Here is a 21,064-nt window from a genome sequence, read left to right as displayed (position 1 = left end):
CTTAGACTTTGTATTATATATTGTGTTTTTACAGGAGGGAGCCCCAAGCACCTGAGCCTGGGCACTCCCTCGCCCAGACAGTCCCATCCCAAGGCATAAGCCCAGGGGGCTCTGACAGCCCCCAGACAGGGAGTCTGGATCACAGGTCAGTCTCCACCTGCCCCTCCATTCTGGGCTGCCACTTAATCTCCCTCCAAGTCCCTTCCTTGGCTGAGAACAGGGTCATTTAATCTCTGACGGACCCCTGACGTCTGCTCAGAAGTGGTCCTGGTCCAGCCAGCACCAGCTAGTTTTCCTCTGCCTTTCTCTCCTGGAGAGCACACAGAGCTCTCCTCTCCTGTCTAATGCATTTTATTTTATTTTTTGCATGTTGCGCTACAAGCCAAGTCAAGCCACATAGGCAGGTTTATAGCAGTTTGATAAAACCCCATCACTCCAGCCACCACGACCTAGAGTATTAGGAAGCCCGCTGTGATGACACTGTCACAGCAGATCCCCGGGAGGAGCAACAATTGAGAGCTCTCTTCAGTGACCTCTAGTGAAGTGATCACACCCATCTGAGATGCTCCTGAGAAGAAAGAAAAGGTCCGTCAGGAGCAAGTCAAGCCATGTGGCTGCAGGTTTCATGGAATGGCCATGGCACCAGTCCTCTGAGCTTCTAAGACTGTCAGTGAGAGGAACACGTGTCTCTTGGATGTGGCCATCTGCCTGCGGGTGATCCGGTTTGCTGTGTGGCTATGTGTCACCTGATGACAACCGCTGCATGGGCTTTCCCACAGTTTTCCCCAGGCCCCAGCATTCACGAGTCTTCATCTGTGGCTGCACTTGCTTTTTGATTATTTTCTTTTTGTTCGGAGTCTCAGTGGAAATCTTTATGCAAGTTTTAATGGCTATCTCTGTGAAAAGCACAAGTTGGCAATGATTGTGGCTAAAGGCAAAACTAGTGTGAGTTGTTCCAGAATCAAGGGACACTATCTTAGCAAAAATGGTCTTATAAGCATATAAAGTACCTGACCCTTCTCTAAGGAGGGAACTTCGTGAACTATTTTATAGCATATATTGGGTATAGCTAAAAACAAAGGAAATGATTATGGGGGGAAAAATCTAATTTGTTTATGTAACTATGACAATATAGTCTTGACTTAAATGCATTTGCATTTAAATACTTAAATGCATTTACAAACTAAAACTACATATGGAGGAAAGACGCAAACTGGACCCACAAATAGTATATTTTATCATTTCCCCTGGTTTGTTTCCAAATAACCTTAAAAGTTTTACAGAACTTGATCTTCATTGCCTATAGTGTTTCTAGAAGTTACTTTTTAAAATGAGAAAACTCAGTAAAATCTCCAAATTCATCCAAGGCTGAATTTGTTGAATCTAGGTTTATTTTAAGAGGGCAAATACTAAGGGAACATGCTTTTGCTTGCCGCTCCCCCCCCCCCCCCCCCCCCCGCAAGTCTGCAACTCTCCCCCAGGGTAAAAAATAAAAGGAAACTGTGAAAAGAAAACAAAACTTGCACTCCCAATTTTACTGCCTTTAAGATTTTCCTTTGTGATTAATTCTGATGGAGACTTTGCCAGATCCGCCTGGGAAATGCTACCTTCGGCCATTATTATCTGCTGCCCATCACTCACACGGTGCCCACACCCTCAGAAGGTAACCTGTGAGGGCCCTTTCACAATGGAAAATGAACACTTTAGTCTGGGGTGCAAGCGGACGAGGAAGGACCATGACAGCCGCACCTCAATTACTAAACCCAGCCTCAAGGTCACGGAGGCCTGCTGGGACCACGATGAATGTGCGTTGGGGCTCCAGAATCAGAAGAGTGAGACCTTTCCCGCTCCTTCTAGAGCTGACTGGAGCACCTTTCTTGTTAAATTCCAGCTTGGGATCTGCTATCAGGAGAAAGAGGCCATTTAAAGTCTTCCCTTTCATATTGGAAAGAGAACGTGACTCCTTTCCATTATTCTTGGGGGATGTGCCCAAAAACCAGGTTGGAATGGCAGCCCTCAGGGTTCTCAGAAAGTGCCATTACCATTTGAAAACCAAGGAGCCCAATGAGAGGTGGCCTGGAAAAGGCCCCTTTGGAGGTGGGTGAATGGGATTGCTCACAGCACTATAATTGAAAGAGCTTCTGAGTCCCTTTGGGAAACCACTGGAGAGGCTCTCCTGAAATGTGAATCGGTTCTAGAATGCCGTGAGCCTGGTGGTAGCTGAGTTTCTGCTCATGTGATTGTACCGACTGCCTCATAACCACCCAACATCCATCCTGGTTTATTTGCCATAGTCACTTGCATTTGGAGGGTGAAGAACATCCTTGCTAAGCTTGTGCTGTGTGTTTTCAGATTTTTCTATCTTGTTCTGCTTTCTTTGTTCCTTCCATTGCTTTCTGCAGGTATTTAAGCCCATGGTTCAAAAGAGACTATAATGTAGCTAAGTGGGTAGAAGATGTGAATAAAAACACTGAAGGACCATACTTTAGGTATTTTATAAATTAATTTTATATCCTTTTCAAACTCTCCCAGCACATACAAATACTGTAGTGTGACTGGCTCTCCATCTTGTATCTCCCAATACAAGTTCCCAGAGGTGGAGAGGGTCCTTGTTTCTTTGCTGCCTTTTGATTGATCTCTCTCTGTTTTGGGCTTCATGAGCAAGTCTAGCTCTTTTCTGAATGTTTCGAATGAAGCCACTTGAAAGGGTTGCCACTTAGTGCATGTCCTTGTTACCATCTTGAGCTTTTTAGTAGCTTTCTGTTCATTTTATGCTATGTAGTGTTCTATGGGCATGAAACATCCTTTCCACTAATAAAGAAGCACTATTAACCCGAGCAATTTAATTTCTAGAATCTACTTATTCCATAGTGCATTTTTCCTACTTACCACCTTAAGAGTGCATAGTGCATACGAAAACTCAAGGAAAAATACGAAAAGGAACTAAATGCAATTGGTGAAATTTTACTTCGAGTAAAAGCCATGACTAGCTGTAACTTGAAAATTATTGAGAGAATATTGGCCACGTGAGAGTGTATGGAATGAGTTTAGGTTGTATTTGTTCAGTACAACCATTTGCTACCAGAGTAGGGCTGTGCTGACAAGTGCTTTACAGATTCTCAGCAAAGCTAAGGAATTTTTTTTTATTCCAATAAAAATGCTGTGTCTAACACTTCAGATAGAACAGGAAGCAGATCTGCAGCATGCCCTTGATTCACAAACAAGCAGGTAGAGCATCTGTACATTTTAGAAACTAGCATATTTACTCAATTCACTGCAACTCAAAGAGAATTTCCAAGAGCTCTCAATGGCATTTTTTCACTCTTTATAATAGCAGAGTGATTTCCTAAAGACAAATGTCCATTTTTACTTTGTGACAATTAATATAAAGAAGAAAATATAAGCTGGACTGCTACCTCTGCTGAACACAACTTAACTATAAGCTTTTGATTATTGATTGCCATGACTTGGGTCAGCATTTAACAGATATCAAAATATAAATGTGGATTTAACTCTCAGCACCCATGTAAGGTGGACTTTCTCTTCCTGTGTACCATTTAGTTTAGACATGTATAGTTTGAGAAAATGATTAGACCTGCCTGCATTTGAATTTGATCCATACATTCGCATATGCCCCAAGGAAAGCATAATCCCTGCCTGCTCACAGAAATATATCCTGCTTTTATACCCCACCTTTCCCTCTTGCCCTGTCCCTCTGCTTATACCACTTTCCCACTGAACCTCATACACATACACTCACATTCAAACATCCCGCCCTCACCTGTAGCTCCCAAGATGGCCAGCGTCAGGAAGACAGGTAAGATGGTTTGGAATGTTATTTGGAATCTTGGCTTACCTGCAGTCCCGTTTCTCCTCTCTGTCTTCCTCAGGCTTGTGGGCAGATTATAACTTGTATTAGTCATGGAACCAAAAGAGAACATCTTTGGTCCTATGTGGGCTAGGGCTGTTATGCCTAAGTGGACTTAGCATTTTGCAGCAACAATTTATGAAATGGTACCCCGGAAGAGTTGATTCACCTCCCCTGGGTGAGCTGAGTAGTGTATGTGGCTCCCAGAGAGGAGTTCACATTTCTTCCAATCGGCACCCAGGTCTGCCCAGAAGCTGCATGACTAAACTCAAGTTGGATGGGGAGTGGCTTTAGCACCCCCGGTTGCACGTGCAAAGCTGCAAGGGCAAGTTTAGAGGGTTCCTTTATCGCCTCTGGTAATATGAGATGTGGGTTTCCACAGGGGATAGTCATATTAAGAAGTAATGTTTTTTGGTTTGTTAAGGGTAATCAATACAGAATTTCTGTGGAAGTGGTGAATTATTGAGATACCCCAGGGCTTTCCGCACGAGGATTTTAATGCAACAGAAAGAATTTCATCCACTCTCCATCCAAGCCATGCCTCACATCGCAGGCCCCGAGTGCATCCATGCCTTGGCTGACGCTCTTTGCCAACCCTATGCTTAAGCTCAGGTCTGCTTCACTGGCTGCCAGGTCATTCAGGATCACGTTTCCTGTCAAAACCATCAATGAGGGCAAAGGTCTCTTTATTAAGGACCCCTGTGTGGTGTGAGGTTTCTGGCATCGTTACCAAAATGCAATGGGGACTTAGTGAATGCAGGAAACAGGTCCAGAATACAGCCAGCCCTTTAACATATAGGAATCACATCACCACAAAGAGCAAAGCAAATGCCAAAAGACACCGAGTGATCAGAGTGCCTCAGCTGTGCTCCCTTCCCCAGTGCTCGTGCGACTGGTCGCTCAGGTTGTCGTGGGCATACATTCCAGACTTTAGGAAGGAGTGGGTGGGTCAGGGCAAGAGAATGATCTCCCCACACCTAGATCCTGGAGGTAGTTCCGTGGGTGACAGGGCTTTACAAGCCCCTGGGAGGTATCCTTACTCTTGGGTATTAGCGGATGGATTACTCACTTCATCGCCAGATTTTGAGTCCACTCCCATGACCTCATGGAAAATGCTGTGACTCTGAAAATGAACTTAATAATGGTCATGTACTGCGTGCCTTATTTCTCACAACATCAGGAGATGTAGGTATTCTTATTCCCTTTCTCTGGATGGAGGAAACTGAGGCACAAAGAGTAACTCAAGGTAGCACAGCCAGTTTTAGAACCAGAATTGGCTCTGACTCCAAAATCTATTCCCTTTCCATTTCACTGTAATTACCTAAAAGTAACAGGGTGGGCATTGACTACGTACATCCTATCCTAGGATACTTGATAAACCCCTCAGGATTAGGCTACCATTAAATTTGCATGTGAACACAGCCAAGAGGTGGACCTGTGTCCCTTGCGTGTAACTGTGCTGGGGGGCAGAAGTGGACTGAGATTGGCCTTACAGGCGTATCTCCTAAAGGCAAGCCCAGGAAATCTGCTGCAGCCCTAACACACACCACAATGCACTGGCACACAGGCACAATTCCATTGTGTAATTCTAAATGGCACCCTCTATGGTTATGATGGTTTTTAAAAATGCAGTGATGTTAATGGGTAGCATTTGCCCAAAGATTGCTTTGTCAGTGAATAAGCTGGGCCCATGCCTGGGTGTCAGTGAAAGCGATCGAAACCACCGGGCAAGTAGCCAGGGTCAGAAAAGAGCCTAGAGGTGGTTGGGAAGAAATGTCAAGTTTGTTTTTGTTTTCCCTAAACTGATTTATCCTGCCCTGTTCTCAACTCTTATTTTGACTCCTACTCTGGGGCTCTCCATCCCCCTCACCCCAAGATAATCCCCTTTATGCTCTCACATTCCACCCAACCTCCAGGACCCCATGCCCCTCCCCTAAACAAAACCTACCTGCTTAGCTTCTCTCCCCTCAGGTTCCAAGTATCAGTTAGCCTATGTGTTCATGTGCAGTTTCTTTGGGGTTCTGGAGAATACCGCCTCTTTGAAGTCATTATTGGCTTTGGTCATGGGAAGGTATTTGAGGGGAAGACTGGACTGTAGTCCTCATTGGAATGGCGATGTATGTGTACAAAGCTGGTCATTTCCACTCATGGCCCAGTGAATGGCTGGCATGACTTTGAAGCTATAAGCTAATGGCTCATGTTAAGGACACATATACTGCAGCAAATTAAACTAGTCTTGCATGATCCCCTAAAGTAACTGAGATTTAGTTGTTTGTGTATCTGACTAGCTTTCTTGAACTGGGATATCTTCTCAGTGGTGATTAGGCTAAAAATCTGAATGGAGGTTAATGTCCCTTGTTTTAGAAAGTTGTATTTAAATACAAAAGTTTGTCCTCATTCCACATATATTGAATTTGTTTACTAAAGTTCATAGTCCTGTTTTAGAAATCATTAGTTTCTGAGTTAGAAAATTATGTTGTAGTATATCACTTTAATAGTACTTTAGAGGATTTGAAGTACTAACATTCTTCGTTCTACCCACATGCTCCACAGTGGAGAGCATTGACACAAGAGAAGTCCAGTCTAAATAGTCTAAGTCACACTAAGGAGTGGTTCTGGACATTTCTCAAAAACAGAGGGAACATTAGGAATTCTAGATTAAAAGCGAACGGAATCACTCTTGATTCTTAAAATTGAGCGAGAACGTTCAGGGTTTGTAGGAAAAAAATATTTTAAAACAGTAGCTTGCATTCAGTGTTCATAAAACGGAAACTGATTTGAAAACCATGACAGAACCAGAGCAAAGGATAATGTATGGATGGGAACTAAAATTTAAACTAAGGAAGGAAGAAAGACATCTTTATGCCATTGGATACGGTATAGGATGCAGATCTTCTCCTAGCCAGTATTATACCCCCGCCCCATGCACCCTGGTGGAGTCAGTCACTCACAGGAAGCTGATGAGGTGCATTCTTCAGAAATCAGTACTTGAGCTCTAATGTGACAGTGTAAGCAATTCAGTTGTGTAGGTCATTACCACTTTGCACCAGGAACTGAGGAGTCATGGATGTGTAGTCACATCCATGTGTAGACATTTATGAATGGATAGCTACTGCTAAATCATCACATCTATCTTCCACTGATATGTTATGAGGTGACACTTTTCACTCTTAGCTGGGTTTTTTTGTTTTGTTTTGTTTTATTAACTTTAAAGACAAGATGGCAAATATGGACTCTTCCAGTGTGCTCTGTTTAGTCACAAATATTAACCACCACACGTGCACAATCAACAAGAACAACATAATATGCCAAGAGCTTATATATAATCTTTCATTTGGAGCATCTCCATGATGGAGAGAACACATGTTATCCAAATAGGAAGGGGTCTTGTCATTGTGTTATTTTTTAGTTTTTAGTAAAATTCCAATCACACTATAGCCACCTTATTGACACACCAAGTGTACCTACATGAGTTAGCAAGATCCACATCTATGGCCTAGAATCCTCCCCTGCAGACATGCTGATTGGAGGGACTAATCAGACCATTTTTGTATGTTCTCATCAGACTCTTTGTTTGGCTGTAACTCTGCACTCCTTACTGCTTGCATGTTTACTAATTTATTATTAAAATCACTGTATTTGCCTTTGTTCTTTCACAACTAACACATTGGCCTCTGAATGCATGAGTTTTGTGTAAACTGGTGTGTGACTTAGCAACTAATAAATGTAGCATTTGTATTGTATTTGGGGGCCTTAAAAATAGAATTGGAATAACCGTGCTAAAAATATATATATTTTTTAATTTATGTGGTAAAAATAAGGCAGACTATTGAGATGTTGTATACTTAATTTCACCATTATGAGCTCTTAGAATAATTTTATCCCTTCTCCATTTTAGCTTTTTATTCCATAGGACACTCCATTCTTGGCTTTCTAGTTGAAAGTATGATTCTGTGTACTAACATTTAAAAAGTCCATTGCAGCTATAGGTTAGGAAGGTAAAATGCCAGCATTCCAGTGCTGTGAATGACGTTGTCTCCCAATAGCTAACCCTCTGCAGTAGTGGCCTATGAAAGGAGAAGTCAGAGGGTTCGTTCTGAACCCACTTTTCAGATATTTGAAAAAGACATTCGGCCATCACATAATATTTACTTCATGTGTTCTCAAACGTCTCAGGACTTTATCTCCTGCCAAGTCTCCATCTTCATCAACTGGGTCTATTGCCTCCAGCAGAAAATACCCCTACCCAATGCCTCCACTTCCCGACGAGGAGAAGAAAGCGAACCGACAAAGTGCCAGGGTATGTGGAAACTTCCTCCGTACGCTAATGTCATCGGTCATGACCCTGTATCTGTGAGTTCACCTTTTCAAAGAGAGAGCTCTTTTTTCCTCTTTGTTCATAAGCAAAAGCAAAACATTAAGTTTGAAAAATACACGATTTGGGGGGCATTGAGGCTCAGATTTATATTTGCAAATTATTTTAATCCCTGCATTGATAGATTCTAGAAATATTTGGTGTATATTAAGGATTTATTGCTACATATTTACATCTCATTATTCAGTGTAGCTAATATATTACTACCTGCCAGAGAGCCCAGTTTGCTTACTCAGGCCTTTTTCTGGCTAATAACACCCAATAGGATTTTAGAAGTAGTAAATCAGATCAGTGTCTTGGAGATGGGGGTGGAATTTGGCAACAAAGAAAGGGGACTTCAAAATTTGTAATATTTAGAGTAGACAATAGGTAGGGTGAAATTTAGCAACCTTTTATATTTTAAAAAGCCAGATTTAGCCCTACCTGGTTTGGCTCAGTGGATAGAACATCAGCCCACAGACTGAAGTATCATAGGTTCAGTTCTGGTCAAGGGCATGTGCCTGGGTTGCAGGCCCAATCCCCTGGCCCTGGTCAGGGTATGTGTGGGAGGCAACCAATCAATGTGTCTCTCTCACATTGATGTTTCTCTCTCTTTGTCTCTCCCTCTCCCTTTCACTTTCTCTAAAAATCAATGGAGAAATATCCTTGTATGAGAATTAACAACAACAAAAAGCCAGACTTAAAAATATTCATTGAGTTGATTATTTTTATAAATATAAGGTTCACCAGATATTTCATTTAAATACTAAGTCCTCTTTTACATCTTAATCATGATGCTAATCAGTCTTACAGATTAGATCCATTGTTCCCAAATAGATCCATTATGTGAAAAGTGAGATACAGTGGAGTTTAGAGAGGCAGACCAGCCCTTCAAGGCTTAAGTGACAAATATAATTGAAGAATAATTACCTTAATTGATGTCCTGGCTCTGTTGTGGTCAGTAACATTATAATGTTGATCTTCTCAGAGATAATTTTGCAAAAAAAGTAAAATAAATTTTTAAAAGCCTGGCAGGTTTATCTGCTAATGTGTCCTGGGTTCCTAGGCCCTTTGGTTTTGAAAAATATTCCAGAGCTTCTTTGATCCTGAACCGAATTTATGGAGTTCAAGGTAAATGTGGATCATTCAAATTTTAACTCCCTCAACTCAAAGTCAGTAAGAAAACACATTATAAGCTGATTTCTAAATAAAAAAGACTTTAAAAACAATCAACGGTGCTTTGTTAATTATATAAAAATTATCTTTATATGTTAATTTGGAAAATGATAAAAGATGAAAAGGAAGAAGATAACTCAGATATACCTGGCTGGCATGGCTCAGTGGTTGAGCGTCAACCTAAGAACCAGGAGGTCACAGTTCCATTCCTGGTCAGGGCACATGCCTGGGAATCGTGATTCTTTCTCAGCATTCATGTGTCTATCTCTCTCTCTCCTCTCCCTCTTCCTTCCTCTCTGAAATCAATAAATATATATTTTTTAAAAATATATAACTCAGATTCCCAGTATTCAACTTCCAGGCCTTAAAAGAGGGGCTTGTTAATAAGCATCCAGCTTTTCATGATATGTGTATGTGGTTATAAAATCTAAGGCGATCTCACTCCTTCCCTCACCGGGGAGTTGCCGAGTATCTCTCCCCGATAAATTGTCTTCATTGCTGCTTTTGCTAGAAAGTTGGGGTGTCATGCCAGGGTGCGGGGTTTTAGAAACTTTCCCGCAGGAGAATTCCTGAGAATGACCAATCCCCAGAAGACATGACTGACCATGGCCCCTTCCTGGGCAGCATGGGGAGCAGTAAAGACTGTAGCCTCTGGGACAGTTGTGTGAAAGGCCTGGCTGGTTCTGTCCACTGTGGACCATCCACATGAGTGGATAACAGGGTCCTGCAGAATAGGCAGCCCCTGTCTTCAGGCTGTTTTGTGGGCTGTGGCTAATCAAACCAGCAGATCTTTTTTTAAAAAAATATATTTTATTGCCCTAACCGGTTTGGCTCAGCGGATAGAGCCTCAGCCTGCGGACTCAAGGGTCCCAGGTTTGATTCCGGTCAAGGGCATGTACCTTGGTTGCGGACACATCCCCAGTAGGGGGCGTGCAGGAGGCAGCTGATTGATGTTTCTCTCTCATCGATGTTTCTGACTCTCTATCCCTCTCCCCTCCTCTCTGTAAAAAATCAATAAAATATATTTTAAAAAACTATATATATATATATATATATATATATATATATATTTTTTTTTTTACAGAGAGGAAGGGAGAGAGATAGAGAGTCAGAAACATCAATCAGCTGCCTCCTGCACGCCCTCCACTGGGGGTGTGCCCGTAACCAAGGTACATGCCCTTGACCAGAATCGAACTTGGGACCTTTCAGTCCTCAGGCCGACACTCTATCCGCTGAGCCAAACTGGTTAGGGCATAACCAGCAGATCTTTCTATCAGCAACCCCTCTGTTACAGTGATACAGACATGGCCAAGGTCATGCACTGTCCTAAAAGTGATGGCGTGGCAATTTTTAGCTTCTTTGTCCTGTCAGGGGTCATCGTGGCCTTCAGGTTTTCCCAGTGTCGTTTCTTTGTTCCTTTGGCAAGCTGTCACTTATTTTTTATTTATTTATTTTTTTAAATATACTTTTTATTGATTTTAGAGAGGAAAGGAGAGGGAGAAAAACATTAGATAGAAACATTAATGATGAGAGAGAATCACTGATTGGCTGCCTTCTACATGTCCCACACTGGGGATCGAGCCTGCAACCTGGGCATGTGCCCTGACTGGGAATCGAACCGTGACCTCCTAGTTCATAGGTCTACACTCAGTCACTGAGCCAAGTGTGCTGGGCTGTCACTTATTTTTTAATCTTCCTAACCATTTGTGAGGAAACTGGACTCACTGAAGCCTGAACTCTTTATTACCCCATGCCATCCTGTGAGCATCAATCCAGATCTTCCTTCCCTCAAACTCCTACAAGCCATTCATAGTCACTTGTCTTCACCAACATGGATTATCCCCCCACAATGATCCTCACAGTTAGAGATTTGGTTTACAAAGTGTGAGGAGATGGCTGTCTTTTTAAGTGAGAAGGACATCTAAAGGTGACCTGAGGTCGATAACACTGGTGGTTGTACCACAGTTCTGTGGGGTCGCCAGCCTGGGCATCAGCATAAGAATCCATGAAGATTCAAGAGAACATATCAAGGGAACCTATATAGAAATATCCATTTAGTTCTTTAGTTATTTCTTTGTTTTCATTCCCAGAAACTCATTAGTTATATGCCCCAGACTTCCAGTAAAAGTGGAAATTGGATGCAACCTAAGTCACCCTTAGGCTTTCTTTGTTCATGTTTATAATAATTATACCCAAATCATATTGTCTGGAAACATAATTTATCAGCTAGATATTTTTTTAAAAATTGGCCTTCCTTCTCTGGTGAACTGAGTTACATTCATATTTAATCATGCCAAAGTTGCTTCCAGTCCATTAAGGCAATTACTGAACATCATAGAAATTAGATATGAACAGGGCCAATATAAAGAGCTGGTGGCAGAGGCAAGGAGAGGGAAGAGGTGAGGAATTAGGCCTTGATGTCCTGCCCTGGATGCATCGTTGTACTCTGACATGTCAGCTCCCAGGAGAAGACACTGTTCTAGGCGGTAGAGATGGAATTGGAGGGTGTATAACCTGGTCATGGGCCCAGGGCAGTGATTTTGAAGTGGGTGGTGGTGGAATCATACTTCCCTGAGGTCAGTACTCAGTGTTGGCTGTACGTGGGATTGTCTGAGGCCTGAGTCCCACTTAAAGAGACTGGTTTGGTGCATTGTCCAGGAAGTGGGATTTAAAAAATGTCCCCAGACCACTGAGCTGTGCCGGTGGACTGAGAACCACTGCTCCAGCTGGCTATTTCAGAATCTCAGGGAAAGAAGGGGGTAGTTTAAAGAAACAATATTTTAAAGTATTTCATTTGAGACCATCTTTAATGTATTCAAAACTCTGAGTTACACAAATGAGGATGAGAGGAGTCATTTTGTATTAAACGATGACGGTTGTTAAAAAGGTTGAGATATAGGTTTAGAGGTAAGAGAAAGCGCTAAAAATTAGTGTTTATTTTATCCATTTATTAGACTTCTTAAATTACACATTAGCGTGTGTGTCTACAATCACATAAGTATGGGTGGAGTCACCAAATCCTTCTCATCTTCATAGCTCACAATACGTCTGTTTCCTGCCTTCACAGTGTGCAATTTGCTTTTCTCTGTTGTGCAGCTCTGGGAGACATCCATTTAAGATCAACTGTTTACATGTGACACATCGAAACTGTTTACTTCAACTTTTATAGACACCCAGCCTCACGGAATCACTGCAAATCTATCTGCTCTCCAGACGCTACGAACCCCCTGGAGATGCCTGACAGAGAAGCCGAGTCTCACATCTGGAGACCGTTTTCTTTTCGTCACTGGCTTAGGATTTAACTGAACCCTGAGAAGAACTACTGAAATGTTACACTATAACATGGAACAGTAAAGGTCCTGGTATATTAATGGACAATCCGCATGACAGATATATGTAGAAGTATCGCTAAAACTAACTCACACGACCCAAATGTAGCAAGTTTTCTAAGGGACAATAGTGGATTCAGAACTTGGTGTTCTGAGGCCCATCCTTGCTGTGTAGACAGTGATACTGTGTGCATGATGCTTCAGTTTATTGTTTTCCACATTTAAGGAAACAACATGCCATAATAGACACTAGCATGCAGGGCTAAGGCATATAGGATTTTTCTGCAGGACTTTAACGCTTTGAGAGGCCAATATCCCATATGCTAACTTTAAACATGTATTTTTAGGTTTTTTGTGTGTTGTTTTTTTTTTTACTTTTCATATTTATATCAGCATATCAGGACAATTGTACATATGTCAACATTTTTAAAATTAAAAAGCAGCTGTTCCACACAGTGTATTTTGCCAAATGCCTCAAAACAGTCAGTCACAGTCACATCATTGTTATCCATCAGATGATCTCTAAAGAGTAGAAGCAGGTGATGTTGTAAATATAGTAGTAGTCAGTGCTGTAAATGTGTCTCCATAATTGGTATTTGTCCAAAACATGTGACATCCCTTTAAACTGTGCATAGTGTGGAGGCAGTTTTATTGGGTCTTTAGTTGACCAGGAGGACACACGCCCAGCAAAACTCAAGGCCTCCACTGCTTGCAGGATCACCATCCAGTAGGGCAGCTGTCCTGCCTGCAGGCCCTCTATGCCGTGGCTGCTCCCCGGGGGTCCTCCAACCTGCTCACTGTTCTCCTGGGGGCTACAGTGGCTGCCTCCAGGAGAACATATTTCAGTGCAGGAGCACATCTGCTGGTTTCCCTTTGGAGGCCTGTGAGCTCCACAGAAATACATCCTGCTGAGACTTAGCAAGTGCATCAAAGATGCCTGAAACAACAGGCTGCTGCTGTATTGGTGGTTCCCAACTTGTGAATACTCCAACCCAGTGATTTTCAACCTTTTTAATCTCATGGCACCCATAAACTAATTACTAAAATTATGCTGCTCACCAAAAACTGTATTTCTTGCTGATCTGGCAAAAAAAAAAAATGATATAATTTTGATTCGTTGACACCGGATGGCTATTATTGTGTTGACTGTTGTCTATTTTTTTTTTTTTTTTAATTTGACAATCTAAGAGAAAAGTGGTCAGTGCCCCTGACTAAATAGTCAGGTATTGCATATTTTAAACATTCTTGAGGCACACCAGTTGAAAATTGCTACTCTAACCCCTTGTGGCCTAAAGTTTTGTTCTTTATCAAAATTTTGCAGCCACCTGTATCTGTGAAATGAATAATTTGTTTTGCTAAAAAAGAAACTTTCACACTGCGTACTAAGGACATTCATCATCAGTGGGATGTGGGAGTCCCAACAGGTTATTCTGCGCTGACTTGGAAGGGAGAGGCTGGGAGGTTCTAGCAGTTGGGCTGGGAAGCCTCACCTTTTAACGAAGGGTTAAAAGAAACCTAAAGCCACAAGTGTGCAGTAACGGTGGCGTTACCCAAACAGCTGGCCGGGGAGAGAACCTGATGTTTTGAACTCTGTTTTTTTAATCCATGGAAGAGTGAGAAATCTATTCAAGGCCCTTCTTTACAAGCAGAATTTGATGAGGTCACCAGGCGGCTCTGTCATTCTAAAGAAACGTCCCAAGGACACTTCCCTCTCAAGCTCAGAAACTGATGGGATCAACCACATCCTCTGTGATGAAGAGTACTTCTGAGTTCCTTCATGTTCTCTCCTTTTTCTTGAGAGGAATGGAATCTGCAGACAAGATTGCAGAAGTATCTTCTGAAGTTGATCTCTCCCAGGAGGGTTCACGGACAAAATCCATGTCTTTTCCATGAGTGGTCATCTGGGATCCCCAAACGGAAGGGCCGAGTTAGAAGGCGATGTGTTTTACTGTGTGTTTATGTCTCTGAATGGACCTCTTTTCTGGAAGTGTTTGAACATATTTGAAAAATCAATTTAATTATCCAAAATGATAAAGTTTAAACAGCATTTTTCATGACAGGAAGGGATATAACTGTCAAGACTACAAAAAACAACAACGATCCATCAGACTAAAGGTTGGGTGAGTGTTGGGTGACCTTGCCACCTAGCGCAAGCCAAGGGCAGGAGGGCAGATAGATTTAAAGATACAGCAAATAAAGTGGCTTTTGACCCAGATCACTTTAATGTGCACTGAATGTTTTCTGGTATTGAGTGTAAAAAATGCTAATGTATAAGGTTTATTTTGACTATAAAAGAGTTTATAGATTTGAATGTAAGGTACCTTGTGTATATATGCTCCCTAGTTGCAGTTACATAGGCCCTAATTTGAAAGAATCAAAAATAGATAACTGTAATCAACAGATCTCCCCTACCCATCTCTTTCCTGACCTTCTCAGTTATTTTTTACATGAAAATGATTATTTCAAGTGAAAATTGTTATGATGTGCCTTTGGGGCAACATGGTTGCTCTAGAGCAGGGGTGAGGAACCTTTTTTCTGCCAAGGGCCATTTGGATATTTATAACATTATTCGCGGGTCATACAAAATTATCAAGTTAAAAATTAGCCTGCTCTATTTGGTCAAACATTTAATTAACTCATCCCTGATGCCTTGGCAGGGACAGGCCAAATGATTTCTCGGGCCTTATCCGGCCTGGGCGGGACATTCCCCATCCCTGCTCTAGAGGTATATATGTAGTTTATCGTCATCCTTGGTCATAACCTTCATATGGAACTGAATGAAAGTGTTTTGTTTTATTTGCAGAGAGAATATGATTTTATGGTAGTTTTAATGTTGTCTTCTCAGTATCTACTCTATCTAAGAATGTTTAAACATCCTTACAGCCATTTGCAAGTTTGTAATCTCAGTGGGTAATTCCGAGAAGTACCTATATGTGTACCCATAGTTGGTGTTCTAGAGGTATTAAATCTAAATACCTATGACTTTTCATCCACAGAGGCAGGGAGAATGGACCCATGACACTGAACACAAGCACAGCGTTATTTTTTTAATTATCTATTTTGGAGGCCTGTGAGGCCACAGAGCCCTTTGTATTGTGTAACTAATATCTGTATCTCCCTCCCCCAGTCCACTGTAGGGCCTGCCTGTTGTGCTAAGCAGAGAAGAGCAGTAATCTGGCCTGTGTGTTCCATTGTATGCCTTTTTCCTCTTCCCAAAGCTCTGTGCATAGGTAAGACTTCAGATCGACAGCCCTGCGGCCTGAGATGTTCCATTTAATCCATAATCATTACAGTGTAGTATGATTTAAAGAAACATTTAAATCTCTCCACTAAGAGTGTCAGCAAGGGAGGTGTGGGGTCACAGGGAGCCCTGAAGGAACCTCTGGCTCAGACTAACTGGTCTCTGTGTCCAGCCATTCTCCTTAGACGGGAAGTGCATCCTCCCCGGCCTCTTCCAGCCAGAGTGTGGCCCCCAGGCTCATAGTCTGTGAAAGGAACAAACTCAAACAGTGCCGCCTAATGCAGGCTGTCCATTCGCTATGACTGCTGTGTTTTGTTTTGTTTTTTTACAAAAACCCCAGTGCTATTCCTTAAAAAAAAAAAAAAAGTTGACTAATAAAGTAAATGGAAGGTTAAAATGCAAACCATATTTTGATACAAGTGCTATTAAGTGATAATACAGTTCCTCTTTCACTTTTCCCTTGCTTAAAAAAAAAAGTGTTTAATATTGTGTTTATATATAAGGTCAGACCAGCATAGATTTCTGAACATAAGATTGATAAACTTTCTAAAAGAAGTTTCTAAAAGATAGAATTAAATAATTTGCTCACTTCAGAGAAGGAAGTCATTCTCTCTCTTCATTCATTCTCATTCTCTCCCTCTCTCTCTCTCTCTCTCTCTCATTGATCCCCTTGTAGATTTGCATCACTAATTATGCCCATGGCCCCAGATCTCTTGGGGCTACTTTACTTCTTATCTTTGTAGATGCTGCTCTTTGCTTTGTTACCTATAGTTATCTGTGGGCCAAAGGAAATAACGGTACTTCAGCATTTCAATATCAAGTCTGTTTATTTATTTCATCCATTCTTTTTTTTTTTTTTTGCTGTCATGTAGTTCTGTTTTAACATATATTTAGCACTTTAAATATTTCCTTGTTATTAACCATAATAATAAATTCTAACTGAAAGAGAAGATGATTTTTTTTTTTTACTTCATTTTGCTTGAAGGAAGGGGGAGCTTTTGGAAGCATATGGAGTAGCGTGCAGAGGATATGGAGAACAGTGCGGCAGTGAGTGCGGGGGTGCAGGAGTGAAGGGAGGGAGGACGGCTGCTGCCACAGCCTGATTAGGACCCCACTGCCGCCTGCTGCCTGGACGCGCTGTGGGCAGCACATTTCAATGCCAGCCTACAGGTTGGTAAGTTGGCATGGATTTTCCATGAAACCCTTCTATGTTTTCCTCTAAATCTGTCACCCATATGCTGCTTTTTTTTTTTTTTCCTTAAATGGACTCAAGATGAATCCCACATTCTCAGTCTACTAACTTAAAATATATAAGCAGCACACATTCCTAGAGAATCTGGCTTAATTTGGGGCTCAGGTCTCCCTGCCCCCAAGATATTTTCTGACGTGATAAGACTACTCTGAATTTGGATGCAACTTTCCTCCCAAGGGGAGAGTGAAGGACTTTTCAGAAATAACTTCCCTGTGTATTGGAGTGCAAGGTGGCTAGCCTGCCCATCCTGGGGGCAGGGGGGAGGAGGGTGTGTGTGTGTGTGTTGGGGGAGCAGCCACACCTGCTGGGAGCCGTGCGCGCATGCTCATAGCATATGCTCTGCGGGCAGGTGCTTTTAATCGTCAGAGGAGCTTTCCCAGCACACCTGCAGCAGCAGAGCGAACAGAGACCAGCGGGCCCTCAGACAGCAGGGCGTACTATTTCTGTTCACACTTATTCATTGCTTTGTCAGAGTCCCCAGAATGGAGCATCTTCTGATTCGGTTTATAAGTAGAAAACACATTAAAACAAAACAAAAACCTGCCTAGTATTTGTGCCCTTTATATCCAGAGCCCGACAGACAGTAAGCATCCTCGCTGTGGGGTTTGAGAAATGCTCCCAGACCCTCCTACCTCTGAAGTCGCTCCCCTCCCAGTAGCTGTCAGCCTTTTTCTCCTCACTAGGAACTTGCACTGTCACCGAGGTAAGTCCCTTTTTTGGCCTAAATTGGCACTTGGGAGAAGCAGAGGGATGTAGAATAGGGGACAGAGGCACCTTTAGTCTTCTCCCCGGGGCACCTGGACACGAGGTGCAGTGTTCCAGGATGGAGGGGAGATACGATGCAGCCAGCCTTAGGGTGCTGGCACAGGAGCAGAATGGAGATCCGCTCCCAGCTCAGGAGCTAACCGTGCAGATGGGCCCAGGATGGCCACTTGGGGTGAGGTGGGGAGAGGGGCTGCATGCCTACAACAGACAGGCCTGTGTGCTCTGCAGTGTTACTGAGTGTTGGCTTTTAATACTTCATGGCCCAGCCCGTGATGGGCCAGTCACTGCTGCTGCTGCATTGTTCATAGCACCTGCTTTGAAGCGGAAGGCACTTCAAGGCTGGTGAGGTTTTGCTTAAGGGCATCGTCATGTCATGTTTTTAGGTCTCAAAGTCCAAATCAGGGAAAACGGGTGTTGTTTTGTTTGTTTTTTTTACAAAAAGGCATACAATGAGACTAGCAATCTTGTTAAGATGATGCACTTAAAAATCATTAATAAAGTTTCCAGAGTTTGCTAAGAAAAGGACATTTTCCTCTCAAGTTAAAAAGACACACACATATAATACTAATCTACTTATACTTTAGGGCAGTGATGGCGAACCTATGACACGCGTGTCTGAGGTGACATGCGAACTCATTTTTTTGGTTGATTTTTCTTTGTTAAATGGCATTTAAATATATAAAATAAATATCAAAAATATAAGTCTTTGTTATACTATGGTTGCAAATATCAAAAAATTTCTATATGTGACACGGCACCAGAGTTAAGTTAGGGTTTTTCAAAATGCTGACACGCCGAGCTCAAAAGGTTCACCATCACTGCTTTAGGGCTTAGCCTATAGATAGTTTTAGATGTGGGTTTGCGTTTTGATGGTCAAGCTCTAAAATAATGAAAATAGCTCCAAATCTTTAAACACAGCGGTGCTAAGTCATACCAGGTAACACCACACAGAAAATGCTGACATGAATACATGTACTCAGTAATAACCCAAGAGGTTTTGCTAAATTATACGTGTGTATCACTGCCTGATGAAAAATCCCACAATCCAGTACAAAAATCAAACTGTGATTCCAGAGTCTTTTTAGTGGGTAAAAGGGACCCAAGAGCTTTGTTTTATATGGAGCACTTTTTTTTTAGACCAACTTCAAAAGTGCTTAATGATAGGTTTATTCAGGATAAGTGAGCATGCTGTGCTTTTTTCACTTGCTGGAAGAGACTTCGACCTAGCACACCTTCTCTTAGAAACTGTGTTCTCCCTGAACATAGCGGGTTATCTGTTAGCCAGGGTAGGTCTGTGCTAGTGTTTTCCACATCTGTCATCTTCGAGGGGTGATGTCCCATCCACAGTGGACGCCACTTGGAGGGAAGTGTTAAAAAATAGCCGGTTTCCCTTTTGGTAACCAGGTTATCGTGTATATACTTAGATTGGCTTCGTTTTCACATTCTATCCTCTCTGCCTCTCTGCACTTCAGGTTCTTAGGCTATTTAAAAATTATGGAGTTTTGGCAAACACCGACTGAAATGTGTATGGCAACTGCTTTCCTGAGCAAGCGTGACTTGATTTATGGCTGTTCCAGTGCTAAGGTTGTTCTCATATTGTAAGTTAACAAAATCTTGCTGTTTTTAAAGGTCACTGTAACTTGAGGTTCAAATCACCGGCACAATTTTATTAGTCTTCCCTTCTGAAGCTGATATGAGACCACGGTTTTCTATGTTACTCTCATTGTAACATCAATAAAGTGACTTTCAATGAAAGATCAATGTTCTTTTGATGCATAATCCCTGTAGTCCTGTTTTTCTCCCAGCCACTGTTTGTCTTTCAGAAGCTATGTGTGGATACAGGTAAGGGGTTTTCTTTCTGTGCTGCACTGTCCTAAACAAGGCCGTCAGCATGCTTAGAGATGCAGTGGTCCTTCAGGAGAGCCTGGATGTGTTTGCTGGACGATTTCCTCAGCCGGGCAGCAGGCAGAGCCTCCTCCATCTACCCACCTGCTATGCCTCATCTTTTTGCACTTTCTCCCGGACCCTAACAAGGACCTGGCTCCGTACCCTGACCTAGAGCCCAGGCAGTGGGCTTATTTAACAGCTCACCTGTGTTAGACTCTAAAGCGATGGGCCTCGGAAGGCTGTTTAAGTTCGAGTTCATAGACTGAAAAATTGTTACACCTGACGCTTCATCATCTGCCAAGCAGCAATTTCACCCACCAGTCATATATATATATATGTATATATATGTATAATGTATACATTTTATATTTTTATATATACATGTAATATGTATTATTGATTTCAGAGGGAAAGGGAGAGGGAAAGAAACATCAATTATGAGAGAGAATCATTGATCGGCTGCCTCCTGCATGCCCCCCACTGGGGATCAAGCCTGCAACCCCGGGCATAAGCCCTGACTGGGAATCGAACCATGACCTCCTGGTTCATATAGGTCGATGCTCAACCCCTGAGCCACACTGGCTGTGCTCACCCACTAGTCTTTACCTTGGAACTTGCACTTCCCTTGCCTTTAGCTCTTAGTCTGCTGAGGAAAAAAGTAATATGTGAGAAAAATGGATTAAGGGCTTGTACATGTATTATAACTAAAAAGAAAAACCTAAAAAAAAACTTATGGTGATTACATAGAGCTCCATTTCTTGTATTTATATTTTAAGCATATATAAATATTCATTCAGATGTGCACTGAAACATTGACGTACTCAGCTGAGTGAAGGCAAAGTCTAGTTCTGAAAGAGCAGAGGTTTGCGCTCACATGCCATCTGTGACCGACAGTACCACCTGGAACTTTATGCACAAGTGGAGCCTCACCTCAACTTTGGCTCAAGGGGAGAGAGCTGTGAGCAGTTAGGTAAGACTTCCGCGTGCTGTCCATGCCAGTCGTCCCCAGAGAGGCACCAGGCCTCCTGAGCCACATCCTATGGAAGCACTTGGAAAGGGTGTATTTCATAACTCATGGAATCTCTTGAAGCACAAATCTGTAAAATTAAATCAAATCTTGAGTCGGGGTGACTGGAGGAAATTAATTCTCCAAGTAACTGAAGTATTCAGGTTTGACCTCACAGCTTTACCA

General features: G+C 42.3%; 1 protein-coding gene across 10 annotated transcripts in view; it reads left to right on the top strand.

Annotated features, from left to right (window-relative positions):
- ADAM22 (ADAM metallopeptidase domain 22) overlaps positions 1-13,187 on the top strand; it is a 179,938-nt gene extending 166,751 nt beyond the window's left edge. For 2 of the 10 annotated variants that reach the window (XM_036328277.1, XM_036328275.1), the window contains 3 exons: positions 2,403-2,489; positions 8,045-8,168; positions 12,495-13,187. In XM_036328277.1, the coding sequence (XP_036184170.1) occupies positions 2,403-2,489; positions 8,045-8,168; positions 12,495-12,515 (232 nt within the window). In that variant the 3' untranslated portion in view covers positions 12,516-13,187. Of the gene's footprint in view, positions 1-34; positions 146-2,402; positions 2,490-3,787; positions 3,818-8,044; positions 8,222-12,494 lie in introns of all 10 variants that reach the window. The other 8 variants (XM_036328273.1, XM_036328270.1, XM_036328278.1 and 5 more) reach the window with 6 other exon arrangements.
- The last annotated feature ends 7,877 nt before the right edge of the window (positions 13,188-21,064 follow it).

This window comes from Myotis myotis, unplaced genomic scaffold (assembly GCF_014108235.1).
Source record: "Myotis myotis isolate mMyoMyo1 unplaced genomic scaffold, mMyoMyo1.p scaffold_m19_p_11, whole genome shotgun sequence".
Taxonomy (NCBI): domain Eukaryota; kingdom Metazoa; phylum Chordata; class Mammalia; order Chiroptera; family Vespertilionidae; genus Myotis; species Myotis myotis.
Note: the sequence above shows the minus strand (reverse complement) of the source record. Positions and strands in the feature narration are given on the sequence as shown.